General features: G+C 41.5%; 1 protein-coding gene across 4 annotated transcripts in view; it reads left to right on the top strand.

The window, feature by feature from the left end:
* The window catches only part of TMEM209 (transmembrane protein 209), a 30,292-nt gene extending 14,819 nt beyond the window's left edge, over positions 1-15,473 (top strand). For 3 of the 4 annotated variants that reach the window (XM_077857332.1, XM_077857331.1, XM_077857333.1), the window contains exons 9-15: positions 320-416; positions 3,387-3,512; positions 5,975-6,072; positions 7,496-7,610; positions 7,703-7,800; positions 8,842-8,915; positions 13,541-15,473. In XM_077857332.1, the coding sequence (XP_077713458.1) occupies positions 320-416; positions 3,387-3,512; positions 5,975-6,072; positions 7,496-7,610; positions 7,703-7,800; positions 8,842-8,915; positions 13,541-13,595 (663 nt within the window). In that variant the 3' untranslated portion in view covers positions 13,596-15,473. Of the gene's footprint in view, positions 1-319; positions 417-3,386; positions 3,513-5,974; positions 6,073-6,807; positions 6,994-7,495; positions 7,611-7,702; positions 7,801-8,841; positions 8,916-13,540 lie in introns of those variants that run through there. The other variant, XR_013357139.1, reaches the window with a different exon arrangement.
* Positions 15,474-25,697: the final 10,224 nt, after the last annotated feature.

The raw sequence follows: 25,697 nt of genomic DNA, 5'->3' as shown, positions 1-25,697 counted from the left end.
CTGCTCCTCCCACTTGTGCTGTTGCTCTTTCAAATGAATAGATCTTAAAAAAGAAAAACTTAACATATAACTGAAATTTTTATATGTTCTTCAGCAGTATGGAGGCATACATGCTTTAAGAATATAATTAGTTGACTTACACTTTCCTAGCTTGCTTACTGAACTCTCTAGACTTCAGTAGCTGCTACTTCATTCTCTTTCACTATACTCTGTTAATATTCAAGTAGAAGACAGTAAAAATATTCTTAGCATTTCATGAAAATAATTGTTTGAGAAATGCTTTAGAATTATGTGTGTAAAATTTTTGCCTCGTTTCTAGTGGATCAATGAGACAATATTAGTGCCATTGGTACAGGAGATCGAGTCTGTCAGCACACAAATGAGACGAATGGGATGTCCTGAGCTTCAGATAGGAGGTATGTGAAAATAGAGCCCAACATTTGATTTACCTTCAGTGAATCCGCCAAGTAGAAATTTTCTTGTTATACTGGGCTATTTAACAACTTCCCTTGTTATAATAAGAGTTTTATTGAAATAGAATTTACTTACCATATAGTTCGCCCATTTAAAGCCTGCAATTTTGGAGTATCTCACCACCCAAAAAAGAAACTCCACATACTCTGTTTCCTCCATCACTCCTCCCTTAGCCCAAGGCAACTACCAGTGTAGGTAGACTCATTCTGGATACTTCATATAAATGGAATCATACAAACGTTGTCATTTGTGACTGACTTCTTTCATTTATTTTTTATTTTTTATTTTTTTTTAATTTTTATTTATTTATGATAGTCACAGAGAGAGAGAGAGAGAGGCAGAGACACAGGCAGAGGAAGAAGCAGGCTCCATGCACCGGGAGCCCGATGTGGGATTCGATCCCGGGTCTCCAGGATCGCGCCCTGGGCCAAAGGCAGGCGCCAAACCGCTGCGCCACCCAGGGATCCCGACTTCTTTCATTTAATATGTTTTCAAGGTTCATCCATGTTGTAACCTTAATCAGTACTTTCTTTTTATTGATCTTTTGTATTTTGTTTACCTACATATCAATTGATTGACATTTGGGTTGTTTTCACTTTTTGGCTATTATGAATAATGCTGCTATAAACAGTTGTATACAGGTGTTTGTATGGATGTATGTTTTAATTTCTCTAGAAGTAGAGTGGCTGAGCCATATGGTAACTCCATGTTTAACCTTTTGAGGAACAGCCAGACTGTTTTCTAAAGTAGTTGTACCATATTACATTGCTACCAACAGTGTCTGAGGGTTTCACTTTCTCACATCATCACCCATATTTCTCTGTCTTTTTTTATTACAGTTATCCTAATGGGTATGAAACAGTTTCTCATTGTGGGTTTGATTTGCATTTTCCTGATGACTACTGATGTTGAGCATCTTTTCATGTGTTTATTGGCCATTCATAATCTTCTTAGGAGAAATGTCTTTTCAGATCCTTTGCCATTTTTAAATTGGATTATTTATCTTTTTTATCATTGAGGTTTCCTTTATATATTCTAGATACAAGTCCCTTATCAGATACTAATTCCAAAGTTGTACAAAGCATAAGGAATGTGTGTAACAATGCTAATTTAAATCACCTATTTTGGGGGACTCCTGGGTGGCTCAGCAGTTTGGCGCCTGCCTTCGGCCCAGGGCGGGATCCTGGAGTCCCAGGATCGAGTCCCACATTGGGCTTCCTGCATGGAGCCTGCTTCTCCTCTGTCTGTGTCTCTGTCTCTCTCTCTTTCTGTGTGTCTCTCATGAGTAAATAAATAAAATCTTAAAAAGAAAATCACCGATTTTCAATTCTTACCTACAAAAAATAAAGCTGTTAAGATTCCCTATAATTTGTCTAAAATATATATACCATAACTTATTTAATGTTAAGTAATTAGATTTCAAAATAAATAAGGAATAATAGTCAACCACCTCTTTTTAGAGAATAAATTTCTCCTTGAAATATTTAAGTGCTTTGGGTTGCACATTACTACTTTCTACTTATATGGGGTGTCTTTTAATCAATATTTGTCCTCTGGACTAAGAATAGAATTTTATATCCCAAAGGCATCTATTTCTTGAGTATCCAAGAGTTTCATATGTAATTTACAGACCCTCTCATTAACCTTGAAAGCTAGCTGTTAATGTCCCATTTAATGGACGAGGCTAAGACACAGAGAGCCTAGGTAATTTGCCCAGTGTCACAGAACAGAGATTTGAGACCAGAGCTCTCTGACTCCGAAATCCAGAATGGTTACTTTCTAGATCTTGGTAATGTTATTTGAACCTGTGCCTGTCCCCTTTGAGCGTTCTTTAAAAGCTATAAAAATAGGTGTTAGGGAGGGGAGAGCTATTAAAATGTGTATTTTCCACAACATTTTACTAGTGTGATGTGCTTTTTAAAAAAAGTGGCATTGCTTTGTGACTACAAATGCAGTATATATTATGATCATTGTAGAAAGGCTGGAAAGTAGAGACAGAAGTACAGAAAGAAGGGTATTACCCATAATTCTGTTTCCAGAGATATCAATTTTAAGTCACAACCAAATATTTTTGGTTATGATACTATCTCAATTGTAAGTTATACCATGATTTAAGAACATTAAAGTTTTAAAAGTGTATATTTAGGAATTGAGGGGAGATAGTACATATATGCATATGTTTTTAAATAAATTGGGGTCATACTGTTTTGTCGCATGTGTAATGTATTTAACCCATCTTTATTATATGAAATGTAGAGCTTTTTCCCTTTCTGTTATTAATAATGCTGTGAGTAAATATCATCTTATCGAAATCTTTGTGTACATTTGTAATTATTTTTTAGGGATAATTTATTTGAAGTGGAGTTGTTAGTTCAGTAGGAATAAATACAGCAAGACTTTTGAAAAGCTTATACCAGTTTATACTCTAGCAACCATGTCACATAGAAGAATGCCTTTTCCCCAACATTGAATATTACTAGTAAGGTTAGACATTCTGAAATTTCTGTCAGTTTAATTTCTGTGTGTAGTTGTCATTCATGATAAGAGAAATCACTGTCATAAAAAGTTTCTGCTTGTCAGTGGCATAACAGGCAACTTTTAACTCAACCTGATTCTGAAAGCTGTCATGTATCTTTTGATACATACCCCACAAAAATATTTTGTGTATTAGTTTTGTCAGAATGGATTTGGCTGCTGCTTTTGGAGTGTGTGTGCATATGGTGTCTCTGTTTATAAATCTGACCACCATGCCAGAAATGATAAAAAGAAATTGTAAGTAGATAATGCAAGTTGTTAAAACTATTATTGCTTTCATTTATTCCTTTAGCATCTATTGGGGGAAGAGCATTTTAAGTTGTTTAAGAGACCCGCATGAAGAATAATCTGTGTCCTGTGTGTTTTATTTTTAACAGAGGCTAGTATTACTAGCTTGAAACAAGCTGCTCTGGTCAAAGCACCTCTCATTCCAACGTTGAATACAATTGTGCAGTATCTAGACCTTACACCAAATCAGGAATACTTGTTTGAAAGGATCAAAGGTAACTAGTAATTTTAAGAGGAAAAAATTTTACCACTTTGAGATTTTATAAATAAAAGTAACAAGCAGGGGTGTCTGGGTGGTTCAGTGGTTAAGCGTCCAACTCTTGGTTTTAGCTCAGGTCAAGATGTCGAGATTGTTAGATAAGTCCCATGTCAGACTCTGCACTGAGTGTGGAGCCTGTTTAAGATTCTCTCTGTCTCCCTCTGCCCCTTCCCTCCAACTCCCCTCCCCCATCTCTTTCTCTTTCTCTCAAAAAAGTAACAAGGAAAAACATTTTAAGTATCACTAAGTATCTTATATTTAATAGATATATATTTAATTATGGTTTAATTAAGGCTTATATTTGAACAACTTGTGATTTATATTTCATGTGCTTAAAACATCAAAATGATATATTTAGCCCTGAATCTGTTAATTAATTTTATTCTGTATGGGGAAACAACTATGAGCTACATGGGCTCAAGTAAATATTTCACTCATTTTAACTACCAAGAATGGATGCCACTATGACATTCTTTATAGTTTGAGCATGTTGATCCTTCTTTCTCTCAATTCTTATCATTCATGTTTAATATGTTACTTCTTTGTATTTCTGTTATATTTGGATTATTTGGAGGAAAATATGATCTTCTGAGGAGACTAATACGAGAATCAGGAAATTTAGCCTCCTTGATATTCCCTCTCTGTCTTTATGATTCCCTGGTTTTATTTGAAAAACTGTAAAGTGTTCTCATCACTAAAACAAGTTTTAGAAATAGTATTTCACTCTTCAGATTTATCATAAATTTTAATTTGAAAACATTATGGTGCCCCCCTCTCTCCCTTAGTTTTGGACTAGGGTTCAAGAATAAGCATCTATCATGACTTAAGAAACTTTTTATTGGGCAGCCCGAGTGGCTCAGTGATTTACTGCCGCCTTTGGTCCAGGGTGTGATCCTAGAAACCCGGGATCGAGTCCCACATCAGGCTCCCTGCATGGAGCCTGCTTCTCCCTCTGCCTGTGTCCCTGCCTCTTTCTCCTCTGTCTTTCATGAATAAATAAATAAAATCTTAAAAAAAAACAAAACACCTTTTTATTATAAGGAAAATTCAGATATTATAAAACTAGACAGTATACTCAAGCCTCTTGTACATAGCCCCTGGTCCCTGCAGCCTTTAGTGCCTGGGCATCCCTGGCCCCATCTCTACCCCCATCTGCCTCTTCCCTTCCTGTATTATATATCTTGTTATCTTGTTGTATATGTTGTCACCTCATCTGTAAGTAGCTCTGTATATGTCTCAATGATTAGGCCTTTTAAAAACAGTACAATTGTGACCCCTAATTTTTTTTAACAATTTCTTTGTTATCATGAAATGTATAGCCTATGTATGAATGTCCAACCATCTCATAAAATGTGTAATTACTTTTTTGGTATTTGAATTGGGATTCAGATATCATCACATGGTGTGACTGGTTGATGCAGCGTTTAAGTTCCTTTCAAGCTAAAGGTGTCCTGTCTGTCCTTTTTTTTTTTCCTTTGCAACTTATTTGCTGAAAAAAATGGATTGTTTGTCCTGTAGAGTTGCGGATTTTACTGAATTATATCCCCATGGAGTGCAATTTTACAAGATTCTCTGTATTTCCTATAAATCCAGGTTACAGTTTTTGACAAGATTGCCTGATAGCAGGGTATCTGTATTTCCCAAAAAAATGTGTGTGTTTGTGCACATATATGTAAGGTACATAGAGAGTGTTATTATATTCTATATCAAATATACAAAAAAGCTTAAAAAGTGCAGTGAACACCATATAGGCCTTCTAGATTGAATAGTTACCAACATTTCGCTGTCCTTGATTCTCTACATACATACACAGGAACTTTTTATTTCTTTGCTCTGCCATTTGAAATTCAATACAGACATGATTGGTTTTCAGCATGTAAGTTCCTAACAATAAGAACATTCTCCTACATAACCCCAATACACAACAGACCTTTAAAATTAGCAATATTTCTATAATTTCATCTAATATACAGTTCATATTCAAATTTCCCAATTGTTCAAAGAATGTTACATACCCTTTGTTTTTCCTAACCAGAATAGAGTCTAGGTTCACACATTACCTTAGGTTGTTTTATCTTTCTTCGGTCTCTTTCTCTAGAACCACTCTGCCCCACTTTTTTTTCCCCAGACAACATTGACTTTTTTAAGATCACATTTTAGCCCACATTATGAATTTGTCTGATTCATTCTTTCTTCATGGTAATGTGTAAGTCAGTCTTTTATATCTTGTATTGCTTTATGTTTGAGTGTTTTCATCAGGTATTTAAAATGATATGCTTCCCTTATGGTAACCCCTTGGACTTTGACAACTTTTCTTCTTCCTTCTTATTTTTCCTTCTTCCTTCTTCTCCTTCTCCCTCCTTCTTCTTCCTCCCTCTTTCTTCTTCTTCCTTTTAAATTTCATCTTTGTTGCTCTAGAACTTTCTCAGGGAGGCTGCATGAGTTCATTTCGATGGAATAGAGGTGGAGACTTCAAAGGACGCAAGTGGGATACAGACCTGCCCACTGATTCTGCTGTAAGTCCCTAGTTTTGTTTTTTTCAGTTTAACATTTTTCCATGTTGTTGGATGTACATGCTTTTATTTTTCCATTATAAAAATAAGTATTGGGTGCCTGGGTGGCTCAGTCAGTTGTCTGCCTTCGGCTTGGGTCATGATCTCAGGGTTCTGGGCTCCAGCCCTGCATTGGACTCCCTGCTCAGCAGAGAGTCTGCTTCTTATTCTCCCTCTGTGTTCTCCCCACCCCTGAAGTAAATAAACAAAATCTTAAAAAAAAAAAAAAAAAAGTATTAAGGAATTTAGAAATTAAGGTAGAAATAAAATTTTTTTTTTTTTTTTTTTTTTTTTTTTAGAAATAAAAATTTTAAATGTTACCAGCATCTTTACCACTGTTAATATTTTGGTTTATTTTCTTTTTTCCCCTTTTACTTAGATTGTACTATTTTTTGATATTTTTATCATAGTTGCAATCACACATAAAATTTTGTGTTCTTTTTTTTTTTTTCACTTTGGAAATGTTTAAGTATTTTTTTCATTATTACACAATTAACTGTTCTACGTTCGAATTAAAAGTTCAAGAATTATATCGTTTCTGTTTTAAATAGTATTGAAAGGAATATCATGATGCATATTTTTTTCTTAATTGGGATTATGGCTTTAAGAAAGATTCCTAGGGGAGCCTAAGTGGCTCAGTCTGGTTAATTAAGTCTCTGACTCTTTTTATTTATTTATTTATTTTTTAATTTATGATAGTCATACAGAGAGAGAGAGAGAGAGGCAGAGACATAGGCAGAGGGAGAAGAAGCAGGCTCCATGCACCGGGAGCCTGACGTGGGATTCAATCCCGGGTCTCCAGGATCGCGCCCTGGGCCAAAGGCAGGCGCCAAACCGCTGCGCCACCCAGGGATCCCAAGTCTCTGACTCTTGATTTTGGTTCAGGTAATAATCTCTTCAGGGTCATGAAATCAAGCCCCATATAAGATTCTGGGAGTGGAGCCTGCTTAAAATTCTCTCTCTCCCTCCCCACATGCCCCCCCACTCTAAATTAAAAAAAAAAGATTCCTAGAATTAAGATTGATGAGATCAAAGAGTATAATGTTTTTGAGCATTTAAGAGTTTTTCAAGATTGTGTTCTTTATTTTAAATGTGTAAAAATGAAGTTTCAAATGCTGATACTCAAATTGAGAATATATGTGTATTTCTCTCTCTTTTTTTGTTATCTATATGAGTATGAGTGATTCACTTAACAGAAAACTGGGAATGTCTTGCTTTTTTCTCTTTTCATTTTTTGGTTTCATCTTAGAAATGTAGCCACTTGAAAGCATTTTTTGCTAGTTCTCTCTTTAGGGAAAAATTTAAAAATTGGAGTCATTATAGACAGAGGCTTAAAGCCATGATAGATTTTCATGCTGATTTTGAAAAATTGTTTCCTCATCTTCAGATCATCATGCATGTATTTTGCACCTACCTCGATTCCAGATTACCTCCACATCCTAAGTACCCTGATGGAAAAACATTTACTTCTCAGCACTTTGTTCAGACACCAAATAAACCAGGTATAAACTTCCTAAAGAATGAGTTGAGATTTTCACATGAGATATGTCTAGAGGTTGGCTTGTTTTTTTAATGTAGCATACTTTTTTTACAGATGTGACAAATGAGAATGTTTTTTGCATTTATCAAAGTGCTATCAACCCTCCCCATTATGAGCTAATCTACCAGCGTCATGTCTACAATCTTCCAAAGGTATTTCTAAATGTAGAAATTGCTATTACAGAATGGCATGGATGACTTGCTTTGACAATATTTTAAAAATTAGAATCCCTTGTTTATGGAACAAGTAAACTTTTTAAATTAGGGAAAATGTTTCTTGAATATCTCATTTTTTTAACTATAAAGGTAATATATGCTTAATTTAGAAAAGTATGAAGAAAAAGAAGAAAGATCACTTATTATTCCATTACTTAAAGGCAGCTATTGTTAACATTTTTGGTGTATTGCCTTTGGTAAATTTTTTTTTGGTCTTTCTTTGTGCTACTTTGTGGGTTGAAAACATTATTTATGTAATTTTATTTCCTTTTAAAATTAACTTAATTACCTTAAATTAATTACCTTAAAAAACCGTAATTTTCCATTTCATTAAAAACCTTCCATAGAAACACTTTTTTAATAGCTGTAAAAAAACTTTATCATAAGATTGTAACATAATTTATTCAATCATTTCTCTATTGTTCAACATTTTGAATGTTTTAATTCTTTATTATCATAAACACTGCTGAGTATTCATCTTTATGGATATAGCTATCTGCATTTTGTGTAATTTCTTAGCATAAGTCCAAAAGTATAATTCTAGGTTACAGAGTATTTTCAAGGTTTTAAAAAATATATTATCAAAATACTTGATACAAAAGATTATCGTACTAGTGTACATTTGTATTCAGGTATTTTACTCTTGACTGCAAACATCAGTTCTGCTGATGACCTTTGCACTTACTGTTATCATCAGCTTCTTTACTAAGAAATTTTACACTGTCTGAATTTTGTTGTCCATCAAATTCCTTGAAGAGAATATTAATTTCCTTTTTTTTTCAAGTTTAATATTTCAACTTTGTAAATGTTAATATTTTGGGCTATTGAAGTTTCTGTCCAAGTTCATGCAAATGAAAGTCTGAATTACACGGAATTCTGAGTAGAATGTGAATTGATAGGATCTGTTTCTTTTTGTTTGGTTTACATAATGTTTTATTTGGCTTGGTTTAAATTTTGCGTCTCTTGTCTTTGTTCCAGGGCCGAAATAATATGTTTCATACATTGTTAATGTTCCTTTACATCATAAAGACCAAAGAGTCAGGAATGCTTGGGTAGGTATTGATGCTTTAAAAACACAAGTACTTTATTTACCGTTTTTCTTCCTGTGTTGAGATTCTGCAGAAGGCAGCATCATATACTGTAAGGACTGTTGACTGAACAAGAGATCTGGCTTCTGGTGCAAACTCAGCTCTGTCACTAAACAGTCTGTTCACTTGGGCAAGTCTGTTTGTTCCTCACTGACCTCCATTTCCCTATTGTTGAGAAGGCCATTGGACCACATCATTGGCTTTATAGTTGAGTCCCTCAGAGAAACAGCTCTGAGATCTATATCAGGCTCCTGCCACTTTAAAATGTAAAAGCAAAACAAAAGCCATGCCATATTAGACACAAAGTCTTCTGTAAAATGTTTTATATTTCCAAAGAGATTGAGTCAGCACTCTTTCCATATAAGTGGGATGGAAAAATGGTCAGTTGAAATTGTTCATTACTTTGTTACTCTAAATTTGTCATAATGCAGCTCACATGCTATTATAAATTCAAAATTATTGGGTGGTCATTTTGGTGATTCGAAATTTTAGTGTATCAAATAATATTTTGAAGAAAGTGGACTGCAGTTCAAGCTGGGGAAACCTGGTAATGCAAAGTCTGGGAGTCTAAAAACCTGAGGTTAAGAAAATGTGAGGGGAAAGGCATGGAGTGGAAAACATCTGGGTTCCACTCCAGTTCTTAGATTATGTATGTGGCTTGCATTTGTGGCTGACATCATATAAGTTTATTGGACAGCATTGCTTTAGAGAAAGCCAAGTTCCTGTCCTTAAACATATTAGATGCAAAGATTTTTAAAAGACATAAGCAGTCATTTATAAACAAATATAACATCTTTTAGCTTCTTTTATCATATATTTTTTAATGTAAGAAAGATTAAGTAGGAGACTCACTTCTGTGAAACATCTAAACTAACATGGTTTTTTCCTTATTTTTTTTAATTGCAAAATTAATGCATGCTCAGTATACAAATACTTAAATGATATAGCAGTATATAAATTAGAAATTGAGAATTCTCCTCTGGTCAACCTCTCAATACCACTCCCTATAAGTACCCAATGTTAGCAGTTGTATGTTTATATGCTACTTTCTGGGAATAAGTTGATTTTGGTTTTTATTTTTCATTTTGTTTAAAAAGTGTATTGTGAGGATGCCTGGGTGGCTCAGTCAGTTAAGCATCTGCCTTTAGCTCAAGTCATGATCTTAGGGCCATGGGATTGAGTCCCGCATCTGGCTCCCTGTGCAGTGGGGAGCCTGTTTCTCCCTCTGCCTGCCTCTTCCCCTGCTTGTGCTCTCACTCTCTCGCTCGCTCTCTGACAAATAAATAAATAAAATATTTTTATTTTTTATTTCTTTTATAAATAAAATATTTTTTAAAAATATATTATGCCCAAACATAATACTCTGTGCCCTGCTTTTTGTTTATTTTAATTTAACTTAATTTCTTTTATATATATATATATATAATTTTTTTTTTTAAATTAGAGTTCGATTATTTTAACTTAATTTTTTAAATGATTTTATTTATTTGACAGAGAGCATGTGAGAAAGAGCAGGGAGGTGGGCAGAGGGAAAAGCAAACTCTGCTGAGCAGGGAGCCAGACATGGGGCTCAATCCCAGAACCCTGGAATCATGACCTGGCCAAAGACACTTAACTGACTGAGCCACCCAGGCGTCCCTGTGCCCTGCTCTTTAACCTCACAATAGGTCTTAGACATTCTTCCATTTAGCAAATACAGATTTTTTTCCTAAACTTTCCATCTGTATTCAGTTATAAATATGTGCATACATATGTATTTGAAATATGGAATAAATATATTGTTTTATAAAATATATATATATATATTGTTTTATAATTTTATTCTTCACCTGTTTTCTGAAAGGCTATTTTGAAGTGAAGAATTAATTTAGAAATATTTTAAATTAGCAACAAATGTTTGGTTTTAATTGAATTTTCTCTTTTCCTGTAGATCCAAATTGACATTTTGATGCATAAATGATTTGTTATGATAGCACAAAGTTTGTGTTGAGTACTATATACAGTTTGTCATTTGCATAAAAATGGAAAAACTTCAAAAGTACTTAGTTGGGTGGGGTTGCCTGGTTGGCTCAGTCAGTAGAGCATGCAACTCTTGATCTCAGGGTTCTGAGTTCAAGCCCCATGTTGGGCATAGAGTTTACTTAAAATAGAATAAGATAAAAGTGCTTAGTGGGGGACTACTCGGTGGCTCAGTAAGTTAAGTGTCTGACTCTTGGTTTCTGCCCAGTTCATGATCTCATGGGTGTAGGATCGAGCCCCACATCTCATAGGGCTCTGTGCTCAACGGGGAGTCTGATCAGAGATTCTTTCCCTGTGCACCCCTCCCTGCTCACTCTCTCTCTCAAATCTTTTTTTTTTTTTTTTTTTATTTATGATAGTCCCACAGAGAGAGAGAGAGAGAGAGAGAGGCGGAGACATAGGCAGAGGGAGAAGCAGGCTCCATGCACCGGGAGCCCGACGTGGGATTCGATCCCGGGTCTCCAGGATCGCGCCCTGGGCCAAAGGCAGGCGCTAAACCGCTGCGCCACCCAGGGATCCCTCAAATCTTTTTTTAAAAAGTTACTGAGATAGTAACTTAACTTGGAGGCCAAAAAAAACTAATACAATTTTTGAAGTACTTATCTTCTCTTAATGAGCAACTTACATGTGGTAAAGAAACATTTTAGGGATCCCTGGGTGGCGCAGCGGTTTAGCGCCTGCCTTTGGCCCAGGGCGTGATCCTGGAGACCCGGGATCGAATCCCACATCAGGCTTCCGGTGCATGGAGCCTGCTTCTCCCTCTGCCTGTGTCTCTGCCTCTCTCTCTCTCTCTCTGTGACTATCATACATAAATAAATAAAAAAAATTAAAAAAAAAAAAAAACATTTAAACTAAAACTGATATGTTTTATTTATTTGAGATTTTTTTTCCTGAACCAAGGGGAAAAAAGCTTTGAAATTAACTTTTTAAATATGATCGATTAATCTTTGTAATACATTCTAAAACAATCAAATGGTTAAAAACTATCCTGTAACTTAAAGGAAATAAGCAAGTGGCTCAAATATAGTCCATTTGGAATCATGCCCATAAAGTAGCAGATTGTTCCAAATACATTATCAATTCAATGCCAGATATTTGTGCAGTTACTGGAATGAGATGAATGTTTTACTTCCAAAAGGGGGGAAAAATCTAGACAGAATTGACTGCACAATAATTGAAGTGTTCTGTTCAGCAAATAAACCATAAATAAAACTTAAAGGTAAATGACAGACTGAGATAAAGTATTATAGTTGCAACACATACAGCAAATCCAAGCTAATATCCATCATATATAAAGAGCATATATAAATTCATTAGAAAAGAAAATATTAAAAAAATGGTCATAGACTGAAAGACTTTCACAGAAGAGTATTGTGTAAATGGTTGATAAACACAAAAAAATGCTTAGCCTCATACACAAAGAAGCCAAAATTTAAAAAAGATTTCTAACAAATTGAGATTTAACATTTGCAGTTTTTTTTTTTTTAAGACTTTATTCTATTTTTTGAGTACTCTCTACACCCAATGTGGGGCTCAAACTCAACCTTGAGATCAAGAGTCACACATTCCACCGATTGAGCCAGCCAGGTACCCCCGATCATTTGCAGTTTGGGTGAAGAAGTTCCTTGAAGAAATGGGAAAAAATAGTTAATATAGATATTACCTTTTTTTGAAAGGCCTTTTGTGATAGATAGATAGATAGATAGATAGATAGATAGATAGATAGATAGATAGATGATATGTAATGTTTTTTAAGTTTTTTATCAAAACTGACAACTACTTATAATTTTAAAAGTTCAGTAGTGCTGTACATTCATGACAGAAGTAAGCAAATCCATATGTTCTGCAAGCCCACTGAAGGCAACCACTTGCAACTCACTTAGACTTGTCTTCTAGTACTGCTCTCATAGTTCCACGTAGGAGGCATGTAGCTCTTTTGATTCTTCAGGTAGAGACATTGGAGGTTCATTTCTTACTTTGTTAGATGAGTAATTTAGCTTATAGTGCTCTCTTCCCTTTGTACTTTGAACATGATATAGTAGTCTGGAGTAAAAGTAAATTTTTCTTTTTGTTACATACAGTAGGGTTTAGTTTGCACACTGTATCAGTAATCCCCACATACAAATTCACCAAAGCATCCAGAGTAGTAAATTCCTAATTCAAGTTGAATAGGTAACGTTCTCTAATTAGAGGCCTAGCATCCTTATATCCTCTATTTTAAAATTTTAATCGATACTTTTACTTTAATCTTGCTAAAATTACTGAGTTAACTCTATCTGGTGTATTAGTAATTGAGATCCACTGAAAAATTAATTTTTCATACCCAGTTAGTCCATTTGTTCTAAATTTGGGTTTTAAGCACAGTTAAGAAAGCATTTACTATTTACTAGGGTTCACCTGATATACCATAGGTAGCATAACTCATTACAGACTAGCATTAAATGTCATAGATTAAATAATGTGTTCCTTGTCAAGACTCTTGTTTTCATTATTTGAAAAAAGACCTTAAATGCTTGGCAATCAGTTCCATTAAAACCTTTTTTTTTTTTTTTCCCTCTCTCTTTTTATAGGAGAGTTAATCTTGGTCTGTCTGGTGTGAATATTTTGTGGATTTTTGGCGAGTAGTGGGTCATGTAATTCCAAACATTTGGACTTTTATTTGACTGAACCAGAAGAAGTTGAATCTAAGCATCTCTGAGTAACTGGCTCTTTTGAAATAAGATACATATGTGTGTTACAGACTCTTTAGATTTAACGAAAAATTAGCTATTAAGAAACTTCCTTGTAAAAGTATGTCCTGTATCTTCTACACCACGAGACACTACTTTCACTTTTTTTTTATTACCTTGTAGATTTTTCAGTTGCCTATAAAACTGCAACCCTTCAGATATTTGTTGGTCCAAATCAGTGCAATTTCCCTGCATTGAGAAATTTGAGTCCTTTTTCATTGTAACCTACAAAGGAGAACCATCCAACTGATTTTTCCCTGCAGAAATTGTTTTTTTGGTTGCACTCTTTGGTGTAAACACTTAAAAAGAAAAGAGGAAATTGCTAATTCAGCTGTTTTATCTCTGTACTTAACCACTGTTGTACTAGTCAGCCCAAGGCCCATATTTAAAGAAAGGAGGCAAACTTCGAAGTAACGCATTAGTCCTTATGTATTTTTAAGTATTACTGAAAGAGGTTTGACAGCATTTAAAAAAGCCAACTCTTGGATTGAATGTAACTGATAGAGTTAAAGTATTGGGGCCTTAGGTTAAAAGGCTGAAGACATCGAGAAATGGCTGCTTTGGTTTTAATAACTCAGTTTGACTGTTCCATAATATTGTATTATTTTAAGAGTTCTCTAAGATCGTACAATATCTGTTTAAATTTTTTAGATGTGTTCAGAATATCTGGAGAGTAAGAAGTGACTAAGTTTGTGAGTTTTGCTTGACTATTTTCTTATATATCTCTATATAGTATCTCTAAAGCTAGTTAGCAATTGCATTTGTTTTCTGGTTTGACATATTAGAGACTGTTTCTATCACATTATGTAAACCTGAAAACAACTAAAACCAGCATCTTCTGAGTAACTGCCTGTTGGTCCTGTATATGCAGCCTATTTTTAATCATTTGTAGATTCTGTTCTTCAAACAGTTCCTGTTTTTTAAGTCTTACATCCAAAGGAAAGGAAGTTTCTTTTAACTAGTTTTGGTGTGTGTTAAATATGTTTGCTATGATATTTTAGAAGAAAATATCAATTAAACATGTTAAATATAAGAATATGTTAAAATCTATTTCAAAAGTTATTGAAGGTGTCATGTAGTAACAATTGTTATGCTGTTAAACTATTCGGTTGCATATTTATTAAAAGGAATGAGAAGAAAATTTTAAATAACACAAAAGAAAGACAAAAAGTTTTTTTCTTTATAGGACAAGACAGTTTTTAGTCCAAAAATTCAAAGCTATAATATTTTTATTTTGTAAGTGACTGTCAAAATACCATATACAGGAAATCTACATGTGAAAAGCCTAGAGATCCACACTAAAAAAAAAAAGCTGTTTTGTTTGCATACTGTCAGTCTAGTGTGGTTACTATGATCTGGGTAGCTTTCCTCTATTGACTAGTCTTCACAAATGTTTGAGCCAACTTATACTTTAGTGTTACTCTTTATTCAAAATACTTTTTTTTTTAAAAAAGATTTTATTTTTTCATGAGCAACAGAGAGAGAGAGAGAGAGAGAGAGGCAGAGACACAGGCAGAGGGAGAAGCAGGCTCCATGCAGGGAAAATTATTGAGTCCATGCAGGACTCAATCCCGGGACTCTAGGATCATGACCCGGCCAAAGGCAGATGATCAACCACTAGCCACCCAAGTGTCCCTATTCAAAATACTTTGATGAATTAGTTAGAATTCCCACTTCAGTAAGACAGTGCACTGCATATATGGGAATTTTTTTTGGTCTTTGTGTTAAAATGAGTAAATATCTACTTTTCTCTAATTAAATGTTATTTATAGGATATTTTCACAAGTTTTTTTTTTCGCCGGTTGACTCATTCTTGTGGGATCAAATCCACCAATCTTTTAGATTATGTTCACTGTATCATTTATCTTTTCTTTCCTCTATGAATATCAGCCTTTTCTTCAGCCAAATTTGTTTTAGGAGCATATCGAGGTGTTTATAATTTAGTTTCCGCTGAGACATAAAAATACTATACTGCTCGGCTTCCTCAAACTGCTGATATATGGGAACACTTTACACTGATATTTCAATGGTGAAGATGTGCAGCATATGAGTGGCACTTCTAAACTCAACTTTGGAATATAAATCCTTTAATTGTGGACATTCCTCAAAGGTCAGTCTTGGTCCTCTGTTTCACTGTCTCTGCTTTTCCTTAGAGATCTCATTCACTCTACAACTTCATTTAACACCTCTGTGCATGCATTTGATGCCCAAATCCATCAGCCACCATAACGCCTCGCCTGAACTCTGGTAGCGTTATCTCCTTTGACCTGTCAGACATTTCCACTTGGATGTCCTGCAGACTCTCTGTGGCTGGAACTGAATTCACATCTGCTGAAACCAGCTCGCTCCTCTAACCTCTTTTTCAGTTCATTGTACTGCCAGTTGCCCACGCTTCAAACTCTGGTATCATCTTTGATTCCTTGAGCTCCCTGGGTCCCCAATCCAATCAGGCTGCAAACCTCATCCATTCTTCCTTAACAATGTCCCTTGCAGCTGTCCCTTTCCGTTTGTGCTGCCACTGTGCTCATTTACACCCTTATCAACTCACACAGGACTACTACAACAGCCTAATTAATCTCACAGCTTTCTAATCGTTGCCGTGCTTCCAGACTTTCCCATTCATCCTGCACATTCTCTTCAAATTCATCTTCCTAAAACACCTGTTTGATCATTTCATTCCCCTGATCAATTCCTTAGCCTGACATTTAAAGCCCCCCACAATCTGGCCCCAGGCTAGCCTCATCCTCCCAGATCCTTGGCACCAGCCCAAGCAGGCTGCTTTTGCTGGCCTCTACATGCTTCCTCCTGCTTATCCTGAGCGCTCTCCGGGGAGCCCCCTCCCCCTCTACAGTCTGCCCCTGCCCTGAGACTTCACTCTGATTAAACCTGCTATTTTTTGGAGCCAGTCCTGACCACTCCAGCTGGCAGTCATTTCTCCCCCAGGGTGATTGGATCCGTGCCCCTTTTCTGGCACTCAGCAGCCATGGCAATAGACCCAGGAGTGACTTTTAGTCTAACAATGTGGCCTCCTATCTTTTCTCATTCTCCCAAAGAACTTACTTTTTTACTAGTCTGAGCTGTCCTGCTGATCAGGAGGACTTGACAGTGGCTAAAACTACCTTTGGGAAAGGAGGAGGAAGCCCCAGGACTAGATAGCAGCAGGGCAGTCTGAGCAGGGTGTCAGGAAAATGACAGCCGGTTCCCTGCCCTCTTGGGGTGGGGTGGTCTTCCTCAGTGAGCTCAGGCAAGGCTGCTGCGCTTAGTGGCACAGTGTCCCAAATGTCACAGGGTCCACTGCGAGGGGCTCCGGGTCCACCCATTCCCCAGGTGGCTTCAACCTCTGCTGCCCCTGACTCTGGGCAGCGACAAAAGGCTGGGCTCGAGGGACACCTGGGTGGCTCAGGGCGTGATTCGGGAGTCCCGGGATCCAGTCCCACATCAGGCTCCTAGCAGGGAGCCTGCTTCTCCCCCTACCTATGTCTCTGCATCTCTCTCCATATCTCTCATGAATAAATAAATAAATAAAATCTTAAAAAAAAAAAAAAAAAAAGACTGGACTCAAGCAAGAAAGCTTTGGAGAAGGATCTGGGGGGTGGGGCTTCCCACTTAAAATGAGAGGAGTTTACACAACCAGCACCGGTGCTTCTTGGGCCCTGATGACATTGCCACATCTCCCTGGGTATGCCAGTGGCTTTCTGCTGAGTCTAGAGGGTTGTTAGGTATTAGTTCCAAACCACATATCGATTAGGATCCCTAGAAGGTCATCAGGAATTCCATTTCCACACAGACTGAGCTTCATTGACCAGGGGAACAGGTTGTGGATTCTTAGGGTTAGGAAGAAGAATCTAGTACGGCAGAATATGTACAGAGAGCAGGCTGGCGTGTACACAGGAACCCGTCCGCCCAGGGACATTTCACCGTGGAGCCCCATGTGGACGATCCCAGGCACTGCTGTGGATGCTGTAATTTAAATTTAAAACTGTAGTTAAATCCCTTAATGCCCCCAGAGCAAAATGAATATTCCAAAGTCAGTCTGGCTGAAGGAGCCACTAGCCTGAATGGGCTAAGCTCTGTCAGCTGACTAGGGCAGGGCAATTACCTTTTCCACTGATTCTGATTCAGAGATCACTGAGAAGCTAAAAGGAAAAAAAAATGAGTGACAGTGGTTTTGGATAAAGGGAAAAATATGGCTTTAAAAGGCCTCCAAATAGGGGCACCTGGGTGGTGCAGTCAGGTGTCCCACTCTTGGTTTCAGCTTGAGTTGTGATCTCTGGGTGATGAGATTAAGCCCTGCGTGGGGCTCCTCACTCACTCTGTGGAGTCCACTTGAAATTCTCTCTGCCCCTCCCACTAGTACTCACTCGCACGCACTTGTGTGTACTCTCCTCTCTAAATCTTTTTTTTTTTTTTTAAGTCTCACGATTGCACATTAGTATAAAAGTAGGAAATGGCCCTTCTGGCATTGTCAAGCAACTTTCTCATTCATGGAACACGAGATCCTCACAGCCTTGACCCGCCCCTCACCTACCTGGATCTGCTTCCTGCTCCTGCCCTCCTTCCCCCATCCCAGATTTGGCCATTCCCCAGCATAGACAGTGCTGCCCTTGTGCCCTTGAAGGCTGGGCTTTCTGGTCTACCAAGAAAACACTCTCCTTCCTTTCCCATTTCTAAACTAGAAGGAAAAAATAACAGCCCTGAATCAGACTCTGCTTTCATGACCTGCATCCCATAGGAGGAAAGTCAGAAGGTGGTGATCTGCTCTGTTGGGGGCAAAACTTGTTTTTTCAGGAGCAGCGGCCAGGCATGATTCTTCTTCAAACACATGGTGTGTAGACTGGAATCAGGCAGCTCTGTGATAGTTTTGGCCCAGACTACAGGCATTAGCTTACTGAGCTCCAGCTCCATAAAAAGGCCCCCTTGTGTTCCTAATGAGGAGGGGTATCATCCCCTGGACAGCCTGAGGGGCAGAGCAGCCGTCCACCTAACTCGGGAACGTGAGACTTGACAGAAGCAAGTCTGATTTTAGATCATCAGCCCCCAAACCTGGGAACTGGAAAAGGTGTTACATGGCTTCCATCTCAAGTTAGTTAACTACTCTTAAAGGTAAATTCAGCACAATGCTTTGCTTCCAGTTAAATGTTCTGTATGAGTTCTTTAAAGTCTTTTTTAAGCCATCTTGAAAATTCCTGGAGCTAACTACCTTAAAGTTGTGGTTAGACTGCACTTAGATCAAGTGCAAGTTCTTGGATAGAACTTGAGGCTGAAGTCCACATCCTAGAATTATGGATTCTCTTAAGTGAGACACTATATTCCTTCCAGAGAAGGTATCTTTCATTAAAACTACTGTATTTCTGAGTAAGTTGCTACTATTTCCTACCTCAGAACTTGGTTTCCCCACACATAGCTCCTCCCCACTCACTTGCCCCCAATAGTTTCTGTTGGTGAGAGATCTGCAGCTCTCGCTAGCTCGCCCTCCTGACCCTGCCCTGGTAGGTATGACAGTGGGGCAGTGCCAAGGACACAAGGAACTCTTCTAAATGATGGAGCTTCTCTTAGACTGAGGCTTCCTTCAGGTCCTGGAGGGCAGGTGCATGTGGGATGCTCAGGAAATATTTGCTGGATCAACAATTAGATTAAGTAGACAGAATCTACTTGAAAAGCAGTCCTTTTCTTGTTTAGGACTGGGATTTTCAAAGTGTTTTCCATGCTGGAGACCATAGAGAGCTTTCTGGCCAATAAGTGTAGCCAAAAAGAAAAGAAGCAAGGACCTAACTTGTAGAAAGGAAGGCTAGAGGGCCTGTTGTACATTTCCATGCATTCGTCTTTGTTGGGCTCTATGGAAATGGATTCAACAGTAAAGAGTATGTATACGGCCAGGAGGTGGGCTGGGGAGGGATGCACACCTGCCAGTAGTTTCTTAGTTGGGTGCAAAATTGGTGGCATTTAACAAGCTGACATGGCTGGAGCTGTATTGGGGTAGATGCGAGGTGTGAGGACTGGGAACGCTGTGATTGGTTTAAGTATGTGTCTAATTGGACACATGATGTGTTTTCTGAGCTGCTGCTTTGAAGTGTGCTTTCTCTGATGAGGAAACCAAGCTCTACCCTCAGTCTGTCTCGCAGTGGGATCCTGTGCCCCCTGGCCACACTCCTCCACTGCCAAACTCCTCCACTGCGGGTGGCACTACAAATTGGTACAACCCTTTCAGAACACAACATGGGGCTGTGCTCAGTCACTCCTGCTGTGTAACAAAGCATCCCCAAACAAAAATAATCACTTAGTATCTCTCTCCTGGGGGGCCTGGAAGACTGAATCATCTCAAGGCTTGTTCATTCACTTGGCTAGTGGTTGATGCTGACTGTTGCCTGGGAGCCGAATGGAATATGAACAGAAGGCCCACATGGGGCTTCCACATGTGGCCTGGGCCACATCATAACATGGTAGCTGAATTCCAAGAGCAACTATCATGAGAAAGAGTGGGGGAGATAGGGACAGAAGCCTACTTTTATAACCTAGGCTGGAAAGTTCCACATTTCTTCCACTGCATCGTATTGATCAAGGCAGCTACAAAGACTGACTATTTTTGAAGGAAGGGAACCTAAACCCCCACGCCACCCCTGTCAATGGAGAGAGGTCCTACATTGTATCACGTAGGATGGTTCATATATTGATGTGGCCATTCTTGAAAAATATAATCTGCCACAATGTGCAATGCCCACCCACCATGATATTAATACTCTTTGGCTCACTGATCCCAGGAAAATATGTCCTAGGAAAACATTCAACAGGAAAAAATAAGTTATGCCTAAAGATGTTCATTGTGTGCATTTGTTTATTGATTTATCCATCCACCCAGTAAATATTGTTTGAGGTAATTTGCGAGGTGCTAGGAATACAGAGAAGACTTAACACACCCTTTCCCCCCTCACATAGTTTGTAGTCCATAACAGCTTAAAAACAGAACCCATCCAAATGTTTAGTGCCAGGACGGTTTAATAAGTTGTAATACCTCAACTCTGTGAGATGTGTCCTTAAATGAGATACCTGTTGATTTATTGTGAACCTACAACTTTAAAAAAAGACCATGTATATAGAGGGGGGGGGCAATGTTGGGTAGAAGCAAAAAAAAGTTACATGTCTACTGTGATTACAATTATGTAAAAATATGCCTGCAGATTGCCAACTAGAACAGAATATCCAAATGTGAACTCACTTGTTGAAATGGGAATGTGGATGACTGTTTTTCCATTTTCAATTCCCTCTCAATGTTACGGTGCTCGTATGATTGAAAAAGTCAGTGGGGGTGGGGAGTGGTGCAAATAGAACTTTACAGGTCAGAGGAAGAGAAGGCTCTGCTGAGTGAGAAGCTGCAGTGGGAGAGGTGGCAATTGAATTTCAGTAGGAGGAGGAAAATAGCAGGAATCTAGGCATGAAGACGGGAGAGGAAGGGCTGTCTCTGGGAAGGTGCAAAGAATCCAACCAAGATGTGTTTGGAGGAGCGTGGGAAGAGGAGGCTGGAAGGGAGGCAGCTCCTGAGGTGAGGTATGGGGCCAAGGGCTGCAGACTTTATAGGAGAGGCTCAAACTTTGAGCAGAGAATGGAGTCACAGGAAATTTGCCTAAGGAAAATCCCCCGCCGTCCGGAGATGTGTCCCGGAGATGAGGAAGCGGGAGCCGAGGCAGGCAGGGAAGCCTGTGGGGAGGCTGCTGCCGGAATCCAGGGCCTGGACTGGTGGAGAAGAGTGGGGAGCATTTGTGGAAGAAAAGTGATCACAACTAGTTAGCTAGGTACACACAACCCCAGGATTTCAATCTAGGTGATTATGAAGAGTGGGGCACGAATAACAGAAATAAGAAGGAAAAGAACAGGCTTGCAACAGAAGAGAAATTGAAACAAGTTGACTTTGAGCCACTATGGGGACATCCAGATGGAGAGGACACAGGTAGCTGGAAACAGAAGTCTCAGCCTTAAGGAAGAGATCCCCATTTTTGGCAAAACAGTTTGAACCCACCCCTCTTCCTAGAATGCTCTTCCCCCAGCTACCTGTAACAGCTGCTTCCTGTCCCCCATAAGATCTCTGCTCAGATCCCCCCTCCTCCCGGGGCCCTTGCCTACCGCCCTAGAGCGGCACTGCTGTCGCTCACCATCTCCCTTACCCTGCTCGGCTCTTCTTCATTGCGCATACATGAGATTTTATGTACCCCCACCAACATCCCCTTCAAGATGGGACATGAATGTCCTCTTCCTATCTGGAGAACTGAACTTTATGGGCAACTACATGCCAACTCACCTATGTAAATGTCTATTATGAAATGATAACAAATAGCATATATTTTTCTGACTCCAGATCTTAGTCTAAAGATTTATAACTTCTCTGCCATGTTATAGATCAAAAATACAACTTAGAAGAAAGGACACACTCCAACTATTAAGAAAGGCTCTCAGAGGGTGGCGGACACCTCCAGGTACACCGTCCCACTGGCCAGCACTTAATCACATGGATACATGAGGCTGCAGAGGGGGAAGGTAGTTCGCAGGGAGCAGGGCCAGCTAGTAATGTCAGCACTAACAGAAGAGGGAGGGGTTAGATGGTGGACGACAAGAGCTGTCTGTCACTGCAGGAGACATCTGCACAAACCCACAGAGTTTGTGCAGTAACTGGATATAGGATACCTAGTCCCCTTGAACAATTTAACTCTCACCAAATGCTTCTTAAACTGGCTTACCCTATCCCTGGTCCCCAGGCACTGAAGTAAGGAAATGTGCAACATCTCTGTATTCCAGGTGCCAAGATCTGTAGAGCCAGACATGGCAGGGACATCCACAAATGCTTCTCCGCGACCAATGTTCTAAGTATTTTTAGCGAGCACCAGCTACATAATTTGTGGGACCCAGTGCAAAAACGAAAATGTGGGGGCCCCTTGTTAAAATTGCCAAGAATTTCAAGAGCGCCAGGACAGCACTGACCCTATCTTGAGGCCCTTGTCAGCGTAGGGTCTGGCCGTGCGGGTGGTAGGCCTGTGAGGCCAGCTCTGTGTTTAGCCTTCGGTGGGAGCTCTCTCTATAGTGTGAAACCCCGCATGCAAGCAATGCTGGCTTGGGGGGCTGCTGCAGTTTTTAGGTAAGATTTTGTTTTTCCTTGTCATGGCTTGGGGAACTTGGAAGCAGTGGTCTTGGGGATCCAGCAGCTCGCCTGTCTCATTTTACAGAAGCGGGGGAAGCCCAGAGAGGGCCTGCCACTCACTGCGCAGGGTCCCGCTTGTGCTGGTGTCCCAGCCCACCCTAGAGGACCGGCCTCCACACTGCTGGTGGAGCAGGTGGTCGTTTGTGCTATCAGGCGGGCTCTGCGGGGCCGGGCCCTCCCACTGCCACGAGGGCCACCTTCCTCTGCCGGCCTGTATGGTCAAGGCAGAGACAAAACCCGGAGCCACTCTGTCTCGGCTCCTTTTACGGATGTGCCACAGGTCATAGCTGAACGGGGGCTTGAAAAGCTTGGCGGGCGCTCGGACACTCCCTCCCCGGACGCCTGCAGGCTGGGGGACTGCGGCCTTCCGTGCGGAGATGGGCAGGGAGGTTCCGGCCGGACAGACGGCCGGACAGCCCCCCGCGGGCGGACGCGGGCACGGACGGGGCGGGGGCCGGGCTTGCAGGACCGCGAGCGGCGGAAGCGGGAGCCGGAGGCGGCAGGTGGGCGCGCTCCCCGGGGCTCCCCGGGGCTCCTCGGGGCGGGGGGACGGAGGGATCAGCGGGCCGCCGGCAGCCACGCATCCAGCCCCCGGAGCGGCGCGCGCCGCGGGCTCCCCTGGGTGCCGGCCCGGAGCCGGGGGCGCAGTGGCCCGGGAGCGGTGCCAGGCCTCCTGCTAACCCGGCCTCTCGCGGCCACCTGCTCCTGGCCGGGGTCCGCCGCCTGGGGGCCCGCTGGCCACCCGCCTCCCCCCCTCCCCTCCCCTCCCCCCCTCCCCGCCCCCCGCAGCGGGAGCGCAGAGCCGGGCGGCGGCCCCCGGCGGGGAGGGAAGGGGAGGGCGCCCTGGGGAGTCGTGGGCGCAGGAAACCGCGGGGTTCGCCCCGCCGCCGGCCCCGCGTCCCGCAGGCGCCTGTAGCCCCCGTTTCCAGAAGACTCGGAACGGGAGTCGACGGCGTCCGCTCGGGCCGGGGTGAGGGGCGGGAGGAGACGCGGGGCGCGGCCGCCCTCCCGGGAGCTGCTGCGGCCCAGGCGTGGCCGGTGGCCCGCGGCCTCTGCTCCCCACGGCCGGCCCGTGGCTGCCCCGCCAGCTCCACCGGCGTTTCCAGCTTGTGTGCTCCGGGAGGTTCCCGGGGATGTCACACGCGGGCCCTTAGCCTTCCCGCGGCTGTGCCTGGCGCCCGGGCGGGGGGAGGTGCCCCCTGCCGTGGTCTCTGGCGCTTGCCCCTTCGAGAAGCTGCTCTGCCCCGGTCGGGGGTGGGGGGGGGCGCACGGGGCCCTGGCGTGTGCCCAGAAAGCCGACGGCCTCTCCGTGCTTGGCCAGACCTCGGAGAGGGACCTCGGAGAGGGAAGGGCCTGCGGGCGGCCCCGCCCAGCCCCCACGGCCCCAGAGGGGCTCTGGCTGCACCCTGCGGTGTCGTCCCCGCCTGCGCCATGGGCAGCACGTTATTGAACACTTCATAGCCCGCGGCCTGGTCGCTTCCCTTCCCCTGATCCATTTTCTCTGTCTGCAAAAATGAGATCAATAAATCCTCAGCTGAGAGGGAAGAGGTTCTTTCCCAGCAGAGCTGATAAAGGAGCAATAGCCAGAGGCCTTCACCCTTCCGCAGCCACGACCGGGTGAGGCGCTGCCGCAGTTGGTCTCCGCTGGCCAAAGGGCGCCGGTGAGCCCGCCTTCAGGCCCGCCTGCTTGCTGCCTCGCTTGGGTGGGTGGCCACCTTGCCCTCCCTGAGTCACACACCATCGGCCCCAGCCAGGGACTCTGGCTCAGGACAGGAGTGAATAGGCCCATATGCATTTGTTGGCGTGTAGCGTGTGTGGGTGTGTGGCTCGTGATGCGTGTGTGCGCGCACGTGTCTTATGAGTTGGGTATGTGGTATGTGTGTGGGGAGACTTCGGGAGTAAAGGGTGCAACGGTGCTTCCCATAGGAGTCCTAAAACAGTGAAAAATCTCTCCCTCTATGTTCCCTTCCTGAGCCTCTGACAGAGGTTTGAGGTCCTAAAGGACCGATTTCCAAAGTGTGATTCACAGATGCTCTCACAACAGAACCATCTGTGGACCTGTTTTAAAACACGAATTTGAGGTCACCTGGGTGGCTCAGTGGCTGAGGGTCTGCCTTTGGCTCAGGGCATGATCCCGGGGTCCTGGGATCAAGTTCAGCATGGGGGTCACCGCAGGGAGCCTGCTTCTCCCTCTGCCTGTGTCTCTGCCTCTCTCTCTGGGTCTTTCATGAATAAATAAAATATTTATAAACAGATTTGGTCCAGCCCCAGTTTACTGAAGCGGAACCTCTGGGGTTGTTGGGGTCTCATACTCTGCACTTTTAAACAAGGCCTTCAGAAAACTCTGTGCCCTCAGGTCTGGGAGCCACTGATGAGGCCGGGTGAGCGCCCAGGACCCACCCCCCACCCAGGGAGCACCGTTCACACTTGCTGAGGAGGAGAGTGTGTGAAGGGGGGACCCCTCTACGTGTGGCGAACATCTCCCTGGGGCACAGTCGCCCCCTGCATGCTAGTGGTTTTGAACTTTTAATGCTACCTCCGATTAGGCCCCTTGGCCCCAGCTTTTGAAACCTCGTGGTTTATGTCCTCTAAGTCTGCGCTGGTGGCTGGGATTTTGTCCTTGGGCCATTTTTGTGGGGAGATTTGTGTTTCCTGACCTTTTTCGAATATCCTTGAGAACAGGCATGTTTCCTATTCATTTTTGTGTCCTTTTTGCACCCCAGGGTGTAATGTGGGGCTGTGTACACAGCTGATGCTAACTGCTTGCTGAAGAACACAGCAAGAGCTTCGAGGGGGACCAGAGAGGCTCTAAGG

This window comes from Canis aureus, chromosome 18, assembly GCF_053574225.1.
Source record: "Canis aureus isolate CA01 chromosome 18, VMU_Caureus_v.1.0, whole genome shotgun sequence".
Taxonomy (NCBI): Eukaryota; Metazoa; Chordata; class Mammalia; order Carnivora; family Canidae; genus Canis; species Canis aureus.
This window is presented reverse-complemented; position numbering and strand designations above follow the sequence as displayed.